The sequence below is a fragment of the Gopherus evgoodei genome, chromosome 7 (assembly GCF_007399415.2).
Source record: "Gopherus evgoodei ecotype Sinaloan lineage chromosome 7, rGopEvg1_v1.p, whole genome shotgun sequence".
Classification (NCBI taxonomy): Eukaryota; Metazoa; Chordata; order Testudines; family Testudinidae; genus Gopherus; species Gopherus evgoodei.
Window position 1 is genome coordinate 36,362,834 of NC_044328.1, and position 15,246 is coordinate 36,378,079.

Here is a 15,246-nt window from a genome sequence, read left to right on the forward strand (position 1 = left end):
TTATGACAACATTCAGGTAAGCAATCAAATCAAAACTACTAGAGATATCAGAAAAAAAAAGCGATATAATGGTTAATCAAACTATTAGTATGGGATTTTGCTAGGCAGAGTGACAGTGCAGATTTCTAGAGAGACACGATTGGTGAGGTAATATCTTTTATTGGACCAGTATCCTGGGACCAACATGGCTACAACTACACTGCACAGAGCAGATTTCTGTCAATCTACCATTTGTTTCCTCAATCATAATTCAGTTTGAAATACAGGAATATTTTACTCCTTTTATGAGGTGTGAAATTGTCCTGGTCATTTTCAGCATATGGTCTGAGCATTCATCTGCATTTTACACTACATATGCCCCATCTTTTCATTTTCAGTAGGTAAAGCAAAGGTGCACTCTATGCCTCTTGAAGCCCTGGAATGGATTTCATCCTTTCTATTAACTTGAAAAAGTTGCTATTTCAGTATGAAAGGAGAATACATATGCTTTATCTCAATTAAAACAATTACTTTTAAAAATACAAGCTAAGCCTGTTGCATTGGTAAGATTATTACATTTGTTTCCACGTTGTATTTTTATCTCTTTGATTTTACTACACTATAATAATATATTGTAAATAACCATTACAGCACTGGTACCCTGAACAGTTTGGATTCTACTCAGAAGGGGACCAGAGTGTACAATTCTTGCTTACATTAAGAACCACAAATTTCAATGGAGGCTATTTATGGAATAAGATACCAATGTAGCATGAGTCAGGTTACAAAATCTGGCCCTATATAGGGCTATTCTCCTATATCTGGCTTCAGGACTGAACTTCGCTATCTGGAGTAGGAACAATAATTTAAAAGAGAATAATTTAATTCAATGGAATTAACCTCAGTTGGACTACACTATCGTAATTGGGAGAAGAATTAGCCTTTTGTGTTTAAAACTCAGAATTGTGCACCAAGCACAGCTGAAGCCCCATCTTTGTGTCATATCCAACCCTTATTTCACAGGCAGAATTCCTAATGAAGTCAATGGAAATTCTCAAAACTCAAGTGCAAATGAGGGGAAAATCTGTATTCAAAAGGAGTCAAATCCTTCTACTGAAATGGATGACAGTTTGCTGTTGACTCCAATGAAACCAACATCTGGCCCAATACCATCATTGTATGATGTAATTTTGTTCCTCAAAACATAAAGCAAAACTGCAGAGGTCAGCTAATAGATGAGCAAGGAAAATACTTATTGCAAACCACTAAGATGCTTCAGGTCAAGAAAAGCAAACAAAAACAGACCCTTAACTTGGGATATATTTCAGATGTACAGACCATGAATAAAAGTATTTCCCTCCAGCTACACTCCTCTTGATTTACTTGGTGGACAGGTGATTCTGTTAAGTCTAATTGGAGTGGATCAATGTAGGAAAACTGGGTACACCTGTGGCCTTCCTGAGCCTTAACCATAACTCAGGTAGAAGCTCTAACGGCCTCATTCTGGGAGCTCCAAGAGAGAGTTCCCTTCCCATCTCCGGGACAATAAACATACTGGTTGAGGATGCAAGTTAGATTCTGAGTCTGACTAGCTTAAACTCTTGGTAGAGAAGATTGTTTGAAAAAAAAAATTCATCCAATACAGGATTTGGATCTGCTGAAATAAGTAAATGAAACTTGTTATTTTCCTCAAGGTAGATGGTTAAAAAGAAACTTGATCAAAGAGGATTCTTATTATGATGCATTTCTGTAGACAAATTTAAAAGATATGTGTTAATTTTTTGCATCTTTTTGGACAACTCTTTTTGGGCAATTCTTGCAGTAAATACTTCGCCATAAGGAATGTTATTTTGGATTTTATTTAATTTTGGCTGATAAGATATTAATATAGGATCAGCCCTGCAACCATGTTTGAAATTTTAAAAGCTTTCTTTCTGACTGCATCATTGTTACATATAGACTCTTTATCACCCAATTCCAATGCTTCACTGTTTCAAAGATGAATCTGAAAAACATCCCAGATCGCATATTTGCTGTTCCAATTCATAGCTTAGAGCAGATGCAAACTTTTTTTTTGCTGGATCCCCTGTGAAAAAATTTCAGTCTGTGACAACCTCTGCTCCCCTCCCCATAAAAAAGTTATATAAAATTACTATACATACTCATAAGAACATACTCATGGTATTGACACCCTTACTTCTGTGCTGCTGCTGGCTACCGCGCTGCCTATAGAACTGGTCAGCTGGAGAATGGCAACTGTTGTAGCTACCCCTCTTCTCCTCGGCCAGGGCTAGCTCTAGGCACCAGCGTTCCAAGCATGTGCTTGGGGTGGCACTTTTCAAGGGGCAGCATTTTGGCCCTTCTGGGGCAGCACTTTTCAAGGGCCAGCACTCTGGTTTGGTTTTTTTCGTTCATTTGTTTTGCTTCAGTTTGTTTGTTTGTTGCTTAGGGTGGCAAAAAACCTGGAGCCGGCCCTGTCCTTGGCAATATTTTTTGTGATCTCGCAACTCCCTTATAATAGTCTTGCAATCCCCTTTTGGGTCAGGACTCCCAGTCTGAGAAACACTGGCTTAGCGGATGAAGATGAGCAAGAGAATAATGAAGATGATTAAATAATTGTTTTAACAAAATAGTCCCCAAATAGCTCTGAAGCTTACTGGAGGGACTCCATAGAGAAGGAGTACATTCTTAAACATCTCATGGAACTGCCCAACAATAAGCATATCTTGGTTGCATGCTTTAGATCAATATTTTTCAAACTGTGGGTCACGACCCAGTATTGGGTTGCGGCATGTAAGGCACTGGATTGCCTTGCTCTGATCAACACCGCTGACTGGGACGTTGAAAGTCCCATTGGCGGTGCTGTCCAGCTAAGGCAGGCTAGTGCCTACCTTTTCCAACACTGCGCTGTACCCCGGAAGCGGCCAGCAGCAGATCCTGCTTCTCAGCAGGGGGCCACGGGGCTCCATGGATGCTGCCCCGCCCCGACCACCAGCTCTGCACTCCCGTTGGCAGGAAACCTGCCAATGGGAGCTGAGGGGGCGGTGCCTGCAGGTGATAGTCACGCAAACCTGCTTGTGCACCTCCGCCTAGGAGCAGGACCCACTGTTGGCTGCTTCTGGGGTGCAGTGCAGTCCGTGGTGCCACTTGCCCACAGGGAAAGTAATCATATGTGCTGCATTCAGTACAATTAACTGGATAGCTTCAACTCTGCTGCTGGACTTCTGCCTGCATTTTTTTTCTTTTAACTTTTGCAGAGGGCTCTCTTTTTTGTTTGCTTCTGGTTTGTTGTTTGGGGAGAAGGCAGAAAGGGGGTTAAGGAGATAATTGTCCCAGGTTTAGAATATGTTCATAGGTTTGTCATCTACAATGTTTAAAAATTTCAAGGCTGTTTTAATACTAACAGCATGAGACCTCCAGCTTCTGTCACTCAAATTGAAGTCCCCCATGATCTCACAGGTTTTTTTCCTATACAATATAGATAGATGAGTAAGGAGGTAGTCATCATTAGTGTGATTTGGTGCTCTGTAGCAGACACCAACAAATTCCTCATCTTGTGCTTTATCTGTTAGGACATTGATGCCTAAGTGCTCAAGACCACTTTCTTCTGAATTGTCAGTGACTCCAAATCAGGTAATGCCAATTTGGCATAGAGTACCACTCAATCCTTCTTAAATAGGTTATAGCCACCGATTTTAACATTCCAATGGTATGAATCATCCCACCAGGTTTCAGTAGTATCAACTAGATCAAAGTTATGCTCGTAACGAGCAATTCTTATTCCTCAATTGTTACCCAAGTTCCTAGCATTCGTGTATAGGCAATTCAGGAATTTCTTCTCTTCATTTCTTTAGTTTCTTGATTAATTTTGTTTTCAGTATCTTGATTTTGCCTTGGGTGCTCATATCTTCCCTCTTTTTACCCTCCCCTTTTGCTATTAGTTTAACCCCCTCCTGACAACTCTAACTAGCCTATCCCTGAGGAGATTGACTCCTCTTCTTCTGAGATGGAGACCATCCAAATTGATGGTCCCCTTTCCCTGTAGAAGGTGGACCAATGTTCCACAAAACCAAAACCCTTCACCCTACATTAAACCTTGCCAGTGAGTCACCCAACATTAAATCTTGCCAGTGATTCACTTCCAGAGTCTTCTGCCTTCTGTCTTCCTTTGTTCATGTGACAGGAAAGATCTGAGATCATATACTAGTCCCCCCACCCACCTCCCAGAATCCCTGCCTCACTCAGTGCACAGGATGGATGATGCTCAGTTAATACACATCTAGTCAAAGAAAAAGTCACCAGAATTTTTTTTTTTAAACTTGGACAAAACCATGTATTTTCCCTACCCTCATTCTTGGAAACAGCTTAACCATTCTGGTTGAGATCTTCCAAAATAACTCAGTCTGAAGCTCCCATCCACATGACACATTTCAGCCCACATGCTTAAAGTCTGGCAAAGTGGAAGCAAGTGAAAACACAGTCTTATGATGGCAACTGTCAGGCAACCTTAATAATAGGTGGTGCTACCAGCCCTGCTTATAATATTACAGAATCACAGAAATGTAGGACTGGAAGGGATTTTGATAGGTCATCTAGTCCCCTGCACTAAGGCAGGAAAAAGTAGTAGCTAGACTATCCTTCACAGGTATATAGCTAACCTGTTCTTAAAAACCGCCAGTGATGGAGAATCCACAACCTCCCTAGATAATTTGTTCCAGTGCTTAACCACCCTGACAGTGAGGAACCTAAAGCTCCCTTGCTTAAATTTAAGCTCATTACTTCTTTTCCTGTCCTCAGTAGTTAAGGGCAACAATTTATCACCCGTGTCTTTATACCAATCTTTTATGTACTTGTAGACTGTTATGTCCCCACTCAGTCTTCTCCTCTCCAGACTAAACAAATCCAATTTTTTAAATCTTTCCTCCTAGGTCATGTTTTCTATGCCTTTAATCATTTTTGTACAATTTGTAACATCTTTCCTGAAGTGATATTCCCAGAACATGACACAATACTCCAGCTGAGGCCAGGGCCGGCTCTAGCCATTTCGCCGCCCCAAGCACGGTGGCACGCCGCGGGGGGCGCTCTGCCGCTCGCTGGTCCCGCAGCTCCAGGGGATCTCCTGCAGGCGTTCCTGCGGAGGGTCCGCTGGTCCCGTGGCTCCAGTGGACCTCCCACAGGCATGCCTGCGGATGCTCCACCGGAGCCCTGGGACCAGCAGACCCTCTGCAGGAACAGATGCGGGAGGTCCACCGGAGCCGCCTGCTGCCCTCCCGGCAACCGGCAGAGTGCCCCCCCCGTGGCATGCCACCCCAAGCACGCACTTGGCGCGCTGTGGCCTGGAGCCAGCCCTGGCTGAGGCCTTATCATTCCTGAGTGGAAGCATTACTTCTTGCGTCTTGCTTACAACACTCGAGTTAATACAACCCAGAATCATGTTCACTTTTTTTGCAACAATATTACATTGACTCATATTCAGTTTTATAATACCTGGATCCGTCTCTGCAGTATTCCTTGTTAGGCAGTCATTTCCCATTTTGTATTTGTGCAACTGATTGTTCCTTCCTAAGTGTAGCACTTTCCATTTATCCTTATTGGATTTCATCCTATTTATTTCAGACCATTACTCCAGTTTGTTAAGATCATTTTGAATTCTAATCTTGGCCTCCACAGCACTTGCAACCCCGCCCAGCTTGATATCACCCACAAACTTTTCTACTTTTCTGTTATCTTGCCTAGTAATGCATGCTACCACTGAACTTTGAACATTTATAGCTCTCCTTTTGTTAATATTATACTCTGAGAAAGTTTTAAAAGACAAAATATTGAATTACGTGGGCTGTAGTGAACTGGTTTTTCACTTTCTGCAACTATGACTTGGCGTTATCCCAGGGATAAATTTGGCCCATCATGTACTTGGGAGTAATACATTAACAGATAATATCCTGAAATGAACTCACAGTCATACACACTGCCTCTGCCAATGTACTTTCAGTGCTCTTGACTGTTATCGAAGTACTGGCTCAAGGTAAACAATGTCATCCTACTCAATAACATGCTCATGACACAGACAGTTAAGTGACATTATATTCTGGTCAGATGTATAGATACAAACTTATCTAAAACATTGTATTTTAGCTATAAACATTGTTTCCACTTAAACAGATATTTCAACAGTCAAAATCAGCCCCATGATAAAAGTAACTATGCCTTCACTCCAGTTTCTCAAAAACAATCACTGAGGGCCAGATTGTGAATTCACAACACTCATCCATTGCTGCTGTGTGCATGTCAGCATGGTCAAGCGAGGAGGGTAGTCTTCAAACCATGACCCTTCTCTACACATTTGTCTGCCAGGGCCGCTCAGGGGTGGGGAGGGGCAAGTGGGGCAATTTGCCGCAGGCCCCACAGGGGCCCCCATGAGAGTTTTTCAGGGCCCTTGGAGTGAGGTCCTTCACTCGCTCCTGGGGGCCCAGAAAACTCTCTTGGGGCCCAGGCCCCCAGAGCTTCTTCCGCTCCGGGTCTTCGGCGGCAATTCGGTGGCGGGGGGTCCTTCTGCTCCGGGACCCACCGCTGAAGTGCTGGGTCTTTGGTGGCAATTCAGCAGCGGGGAAGACCCCAGACCCCCTGAATCCTCTGGGAGGCCCTGTTGTCTGCTGTAGATACAACAGTGGCTGGTCATACTTTTGAGTTAGTACAGAAGACAATTTTGGAATTGCCCCCCTACACTTGCAATGCATTGCAGAACAGTCACTCACATCAACTGCCTGGAATGATTGTGGCATTGCTCCCTAACTCCCATTCCACAAGGACCATGCTATCAGGAGCAGGGGTGTCACTATGCCATCTGACACTGGCGGACAACATTACTGCTATCAGCAGTGCTGGATGCTGTGTGGCCTGGTAAGTACCAAGCAAGATATAGCAAATCAAAGACTAGGGCCAGGCCCACATTATGATGCACCCATGAAACCAGAAATCACTGATGAGCAGCATATGCATGCCATGTTCCCTTTATGCCACAACATGCAACATTAAACCTTACAATTATAGCCTTCTAATTATCATCATGCCTTCCCTAACATCTCACTTCAGGGGCTGCCATCTCAAGAACAACTAGAGGCAGAAACCTATATCTGAAGTTAATATGTTGATATAGATTTCTTATTGACATTCTGAATAATGCCAGCAAACTTCAAGACTGTCTTCTGTCTGACCTTAGTGCTTGTGAAAGTTGAGGCATTGACAGTGTAGAAACCGAGGCTATTACTAAAGGTAATAGCAGGGATTTTGGGAGCGGCACATGGAAAAAAAATGAAACTGAACAGCTACCTAGTTGACAGTTACCAAGTATAATTTCAATTTGAAGTACATCTTTGAAAGAGTTATTCTTGACAAACTAACTGCTCTTCTAAAGAAATCGTTAAAAAGCAAGATGATACTCCCATATAAAGATCCTTCTTGCAAAAATGCCTGTCATGTTCCAATACCCGTATTTGGATATATTTACTGGAGGAAGAACTGTAACAATATTACTGTCTGTGGAATTATGCAGATGTAAATTTCTGCATTTCTTTATTTGAAAGAGCAACTCCTAGATAGCAAAGTCCAACTCCTAGATAGCAAAAACAGTCATATTTCACCATTATGAGGCAATAAGAGGACCAATCTATTTTACAACTGTGAAGTAATCATAGCTGTAAACTATGACTATTTTAACGGTGTGACAAAACATCAGAAAAATGTTTGAGCAATTCAGCTAATGGGACTGCAATACGCCAATATACTACAATCAGTTTATCCCAATGTCAAGATTCCACTGCAGTGAACTATCAGTTGTCTTGAAATAATACACACATTAAGCTTTTTTCTTATTGTAATATAAGATTATCAAAAATGAACACACAAAAGATTTAGTAGTATGCATTATATAAGATTTTTATACATTTTTAACTTTATGTTGTCCTTCAGTTAATAAAAAAACACTTTTAAGGCTGTTGATACACACTGCAAGGTACTGAGTGATATTGCTATCGATGTGAGCTCTGGTCTTACGGTTGGATGGCTATTCCAACATCAGAATACATTGAAGTTGTATAGGCTAATTATATATGAGTTAACCATATAATGTTCTTTCATGTATCAGTGTAGTTTAAACAAGGAACAAGTTTAAACAAGCCTCTTTAGATGTTAGTCAACTACTTTCAATAATTTATAAACATGGAGAGGTTTTTTTTAATCCATCAGTAAATAAAGGGAAAAATGCAGTATTTTCAATGTAACTGAAACAGAATAAGATAATGTTAATGAAGTCATTTAGTTCCATTGAGATGACATTTCAATCTCTGTGGATGAGAGTATCCAATGATCATTATAAACAGTCATGTCAATGAGGAATTCATCTAAAGATCCTCCATATCTATATATTTCTGTATTACCAAAAGCTCTCTCTCAATAAAATATTGTACTTTATGTATTCTTTTGCATGTTATGAAAAGGCCAATTGATTATGAAATATAACTTTGGTACTGAATTAAGGAAATGCCAGTGAAACCTCAGGTGAACAGAGAACAAGTCTGAAGCCTGTGGGTGTTGTGAGGTATACTTAGTCATGAATGCTGCACTGTGCAAAAACGGACATAATAAACAAAGTTAGGTCTACAGTTACACATTATTCACCGCCATTATTTTCAAGTATATTTATTCTCAAAAGTATGAGTTCACTCATAAGGACACAGAAGTTTTATTTAAGTAAGTAAGATTAAATGTTAAGCTATTACTAAACACCACTATTCTAAAAAACTAGTTTAGCACCTCAAAGTTAATATTTATTGATTTTAGAAAAGAACTCTGGAAATCAATGATGTATTTTCAGATTCAGTAAAACAGAGCATGCTGAATGAGACATTTCTCTGCATAATTACTATTAGAATTCCACACCTCCTCAAGTATCATATACAGAATTAGAGAAAATTTTCATGCTAACTAGCAAAAGTCAGATTGCTGTATGTAAAATATTTTGTTCTTAATCTGAATTAAAACAGATTATTTATTAAGGACATAGTTCACACCCTGCTAACAGTCTAGAAGTCAAAGTGATGTTCTTCTAATTGCCTTATTGTTGCCTAAACAGCTAAATGGCTATAAAATGAAAGTACTACCGAACTAGAATTTTATGAACACAAAAGCAACATCTTGGTTTTCTTAAATATTTGGATTATATAACTCTCTACCCAGTTATAATAAACAGAGTCACATAACCAAATAATTTGTTTCACTGACCAAAATGTAGTTAATACTCACTGCATTTCAAATGATTTAAAATTCGTAATTACTAAAGATCATGTATACATTCCTTTTTTTGACATTCTCAAACTGTCAATATTCATGGTAACGTCTATTCTGCTACATGAGTATGCCTTCACAGAGCCCCACAAGATATAGTCTGTTGGAGAAAAGTTAATGCATCATTGTCGCCAGTAAGGATCTTCTTTTCATGGAAGAGCAGGAAGAAATCAGGATTTCATTAATGCCTAAAACACAGACAAATTTGAATTCACACTCCTAGAAAAGTAGAGAAAGTGAGGAGTAAAAGAAGAGGGGAAGGTCTCAACTACCACACTACATGGGACCTTGTTAGGATATGTAATTTTCTGAGAGCTCCCACCTCAGCCGAAGGAGCCCCGGCCCACCTGCCACAAAAGACCCCTGCCCTGAGCGTCAGCCGAGCTGCCAACACCCCCGAGCCCCGAAGTCACCCTCCCCAGCCAAGCTGCCGCCTCTCCCAAGCACTGGGCCAAGACAACAGCTCCCCTGCCCCTGAAGGCCCGCTCCAGCCAAGTCAGGCCGGCTCCAGCACCAGGCCAAGCTGATGGCCCCCCGAACGCCGGGCCAGCGCCAGGCCAAATTGCCTGCCCCCTTCACCACTGAAGGCCCCCTCGTCTGAGCCACAACCCCCCGCAGCACCAGGCTGGCCCCGCCACCTCACTCCCCCGCCAGATGCTCCTGCTTACCTCTGCCTTGCCGCATCCCTCCTCACTTCCTCTCCCCAGAGGAGGAGGAGGGACGCAACGAGTAGAGGGGACTTCCAGAGAGGGATGGTGCTGTAGTAAAGGACTTACCGGCAAGCAATAGCAGGCAGTGGGGGCTTTGAGGAAGGGACAGGACCACTACGGCCCACATGTCCAGTGGTGGGTCAGTGGCAGCTGTGCCTGGGAGGGCTTAGCCTTCCTTGGCCTATTATACCTGCCGCCCTTGTTGTTATGTTAGGTTTCTTTAATGGCCATCTCAACACCGTAAAAAAAACAATTGTATATACCAGTGGTCAGCAACATTTCAGAAGTGGTGTGCCAACTCTTCATTTATTCTTTCTAACTTAGGTTTTGCGTGACAGTAATACATTTTAACGTTTTTAGACGGTCTCTTTCTATAAGTCTATAATATATAACTAAACTATTGTTGTATGTAAAGTAAATAAAGTTTTAAAAATGTTTAAGAGCTTCATTTAAAATTAAATTAAAATGCAGAGCCCCCTGGACCGGTGGCCAGGACATGGGCAGTGTGAGTGCCACTGAAAATCAGAGGGTGTGCCGCCTTCAGCATGTGTGCCATAGGTTGCCTACCCCAGTATATACATTGCATAAACTAACCAAATTCTGTGACGTCTAGAATTACATCACACCCATGTGGACCCCTCTCCAAAGATTTATTTCCACTCAAAAGAGTTGTCCTGTGACTATCTGCTTGCAAATAGCAAAGCAATGGATTACCTCACGTGGAAGAGTTTTAAAACAGAGCATCACCAGTTTTATTACAATATGAACAGAAAGCTAATATTACTATATAGTTGAACTTGATGTGCATGGGTTTGATTTAATCAAGGTCTGAATGCACTTGCATCACATTTACAATATGGTGAATCTATTTATAAAGTGACAAATAATGAGAAGATACCTGGAAATCATCCAGTGAAATTAATAGTAGTTTAGTTTAAAGACTTGTACAGTTCTGATTTAAACCAGGAAAAATATGGAAATTCAGTTTGTAATCACTCATAATTAAAGTGGTATAGTTTTAAAAATCAATATAGTGGAAACTGTGCTAATCATCAACCACTAACATTGGCCACTTTTCCTAGTGGCCAATAAACTGGCACTCCCAACAGAGATTTTCTTCCTATTAATTACAAATCAAACTGTTACAATCGCTACAAAAATAGTTGTTTTTTTATTGACTACATGCATCCGATGAAGTGGGTATGCACCCACGAAAGCTCAGGCTCCAATACTTCTGTTAGTCTATAAGATGCCACAGGACTCTTTGCTGTTCTTTTACTGGCATTAACAGATTCCCCTGTAGCTTTCAATTTCTTCCTGAAGGGATCCTCAAACACTCTCACCTCTCAAGAGAGGCTCCCTTTTTAATTATACTGGTAAATATCCAAGGCATACAAGAGAATAAAGCTTTGTAATTGGTTTATCCTCTAGCTCTCTCCTGCATGCAAAAAAAAAAAAAAAAGTGAGGAGCAAATGCTAAAATTAAATGTAGAAAGTTTGCAACACTGGTCTGAGAGAGACATGATTCACATTTTAAAGAAAATCATGTGAGGATATAGTGAAAATAAAACACAAAATCATATTATGTGTTTCTACTGACTTTATCCACCACAAAATCTGTGGCCTAAATCCTAACAGGTGTCTTTGGCCAGAGGAGGCAAAGCACACCCCACCTTCAGTTCTGCCATGGCACACTGGTCTTCAGCACAAGTGCTGGAACTCCGGGTGCTGGGGGTGCTGCAGCACCCTCTGGCTTGAAGTGGTTTCCATCATCCACAGGGTTTACAGTTTGGTGAAATGGCTCTCAGGACCCCCACTATACAAATTGTTCCAGCATCCCTGCCCCCACCGCCTACTCCCGGGCTCAAGTGTCCAACCCGGGCAGATAGTTGAGCAGTAAATTGCGGACGGCTGCTAACCGGACTCAAGTTAGGAGCCAGCCCCACGTTAACCACAGCGACGGGGCAGAGAGGAATCCCACAGCTCTTAACCCCCCAACTCCTTCTAGCTGCTCCCTTCAAACGCTTCAGTGTAGACACGCGTCCTGTCCCCTCCCCTCCTCTGCGAGCGGCAGGAATTTCACAATCCCCACGTGCATATCAAGCCCCCTCGGCCCAACCAGACGGGGCCCCTGACGCCCGGTGACCCAGGGCCAGGCATCCCTGTGGCGGCGGGCAGGGTCCCTGCAGCCAGCCCCGCTTTCTGGCGGTCGGGCTCCCAGGGCGCAGCCGGGAACGCCAAGCCCGGTACCCGGCAGCGGCGCAGGGAGGGAGGGACCCGGCGCGAGCGACCCGGCGGCAGCAAAGGCTCCGGGTCCGCGGGGGCGCAGGGCGCACTGGCTCCGAGAGCGGGGAGGGCGCGGGCGCTAAGCGAGCGTCCTACCGTCGTCTGCTTCTTGCTCCCGGACATGGTGCTGCTGGCGCTGGCGCTGGCGGCGAGGGACGAGGCAGGCGGCGCTCCAAGGACTGGCGCTGGGGTCAAGGCGGTATAAAGACTTGGGAGACACGTAGCACTTCCCGGGACCGGCCCCTCAAGTCTCACCCCTCCTCCGTCTCCACCTCCCGCCTGCTGCCCTCCGCCCCCCAGCAGCAGCAGGCGAGCGGGGCTCCGAGCAGAGGGGACTTTGCCCGGCTCCCCCGCCGGCCCCACGGGGCCGTAGGGAGGGAGCGGCCCCCGCCGCGCGGCAGCGAAAGGAACACTCCCCTCCCCCCGGGGGCTGCTCCCAGCGGCGGCGACCGGCCAGGACTCAGAACAGCCGAGAGCTGTTCCAGGGCTCACTGAAACGGCAAAAAGTCCCTGACAGGCAAAGGCAGCAGGAGGGGCCCCCGGGTCCCAGAGGCAAACAGACCTCCCGCCTCCCCCCGTGCGCCCAGCTCACGCTGGAAACCAGCCAGCCCGGCTAACCAGCGGTGCGCTTGGGACCGCACTTCGCTGCAGCTCCCCCCATTACGGGCCCGATCCTGCGAGCCTCTTTACTCACCCCAGTGCGGGTTGCAGAATCACGCCCTTTGCCTCCCACTCCTGCTCGCCTCCTGAAGTGGACAAATGAGTAAGACACAGGACCCCATATTCAGTGGGCAGCTGGGCATAGCCCCCAGCTTCTCAGTTCCCAGGCTCTGCCCTCACTGCCTCATTCATCTCTGTGCCCCCGGAAAGTTGGCAGGTTTGTAAAAGCACTGGGAAAATGAGCCTTTACCTATAATCTAGGGCTTCTTCTTGTTCTGCATGTGTACAGCCAGGTGCTTCTTTGGAAAAACCAGGGAAGGAGGCTTCTTTTCACACACATTCCTTGCACTCCCTTTGTGCCCTGCCATTTGCCTATGTTGGAGAAGAAAAGTTACAGATCCACAATAGTGTTTTCAATTAAGACTTAGGAATGAAAGACACTGGCAAAGGCATTACAGGCTCAAGCCACCTCCTGCAAGTAGAAATCTGTGTAAAGGAAGATAACATAGACTGTCAGAGTTGTCTTTTACAGGGAAATTACTACAGATTTGAAAGGGAATGATACTACAGAGAGCAGCAGTCCCCTTGCCTGGCTCCTTGCTCACCTGTCCCAACTGCACAGAGATCCTGTCTAGAGGTTTCCATGTATTTGGCAGGTTTGTGGTCCTGTGTTAGCTGAAACCATTCCCTCTAACAAAGTGTTAGCCAAAGGAACAAGTGCTCTGCTTCTTTCATTATCCCACTCTCACCCTTCACCTGGGAGGGGGAAAAAATGGAGATTCCCTCACTGATCATACAAATGAACTGGTAACATAGGGCTGTGACATGCCTCAAAATTGAAATCAGATAGCAGTATGCAATGGCTACTAACAGAGAACATTGACCTGATTAGTACAAAGGAATATGGATGACCAGTTCATGTCTGATGAGTTCTAACTTTTCCACAATGCACAGGTAGCCTGTGCAACTCTCTTCCATTAGAAAACATTGAGGCCAAGAGCTTAGCTGGATTCAAAAATGGACTGGATGTTTGAATAGATGAGAACATGTATAGTTAGGAAATGTGGGCTATTAATCTTTATACTTTATGATAAACGCCAACCTCTAATTGATTAGAAAGACATTTTCCCAAACAGCAGATAATTCAATGAATGCCTGGTCAGGACATCTGCTGAAGTGTCTGGTACTGGCCACCGTCAGAGACAAGACACTGGACTAAATTGGCCATTGCCTGATCCAGTATAGCAATTTCTAAATTATGTTTGTATTGTTACTATTTCCACATATTTTCTGACCCAATCACAACCTTTCTCAAAGTCATAATTTAATTTGGCCCATTGTTGGGTGAGCAAACTAAGGACCTATACTCAACTTGATGACATTTCTCTGGCTGGTTGGATGTAATGTGGTAGATTTTGAAAACCACATCTATTCAATTTCAACATTTCAGAGATGTTCTAGGTGTCAATGAGTAGAACCCTATTAATTCTGGTGAAAGTCAGAAAACTGGAAGGGGAAATGGGGAAAGTGTAGAGCCCCTAGCATCTAGTTAGTAGACCCAGCAACTTCAAACAGGTCTGTAACTGTCTACAGATTTAAGGACCAGTTGATGGCAACCATTAAACAACTTATTACCACCTCATTTCAGCTCTGCCCATCCTCCCAAAAGAGTTTAAAAAGTGAATGGTTTTTCTCCCAATCAGAAAGGGAAGAAATAAGAATGATGGGGAAAGGAGAGTAGAAGGAATGGGGAGCCACACAGCCCTTGGAAATGAAGGAGAATGGAAGACCCTGACATAGTGGGAAGTGGGTGCACAGTGCACAGCCCCTGGCAGGGGTAGAAAGTGAGGGTATGGGAGGGAAGCAGAAAGGGGTAGGTAGGGGCTCTGTGTCCCACTCGGTATGATGGGGAAAGAAGGGGTGAACCTGGCATGGGGAGAGGATACGGTGACCAGCTGTCCTGATTTTATAGAGACAGTCCCGATTTTTGGGTCTTTTTCTTATATAGGCTCCTATTACTCCCCAACCCCCATCCCGATTTTTCACAATTGCTGTCTGGTCACCCTAGGAGAGGCTGACATAGGGGAGAGAATGGGTGGGGGCTTACAGGCAGTCTCTGAAACAGAATAAGATGGGAACTTTTGAGGAAAAAGGAGAAATGAAAGGAGTCCTGCTGTGTGTAATGTGCTCAGCTTATAGAAGCAACAAGTAGTGCAACCCTTTAGTATGTATTACTGACTATGGGCTAAATTCACCTCAGATATAATTC

At 43.9% G+C, this 15,246-nt stretch overlaps 1 protein-coding gene across 3 annotated transcripts in view; it reads right to left on the reverse strand.

The window, feature by feature from the left end:
* Nucleotides 1–12,718, reverse strand: part of PAPSS2 (3'-phosphoadenosine 5'-phosphosulfate synthase 2) — a 57,187-nt gene extending 44,469 nt beyond the window's left edge. For 2 of the 3 annotated variants that reach the window (XM_030568293.1, XM_030568294.1), the window contains exon 1: nucleotides 5,467–5,529. Coding sequence is in view for 1 of the 3 variants with exons in the window: in XM_030568292.1 (XP_030424152.1) it covers nucleotides 12,414–12,440 (27 nt within the window). In the remaining 2 variants the exon portion in view is untranslated. Of the gene's footprint in view, nucleotides 1–5,466; nucleotides 5,530–12,413 lie in introns of those variants that run through there. The other variant, XM_030568292.1, reaches the window with a different exon arrangement.
* Between the last annotated feature and the right edge of the window lie 2,528 nt (nucleotides 12,719–15,246).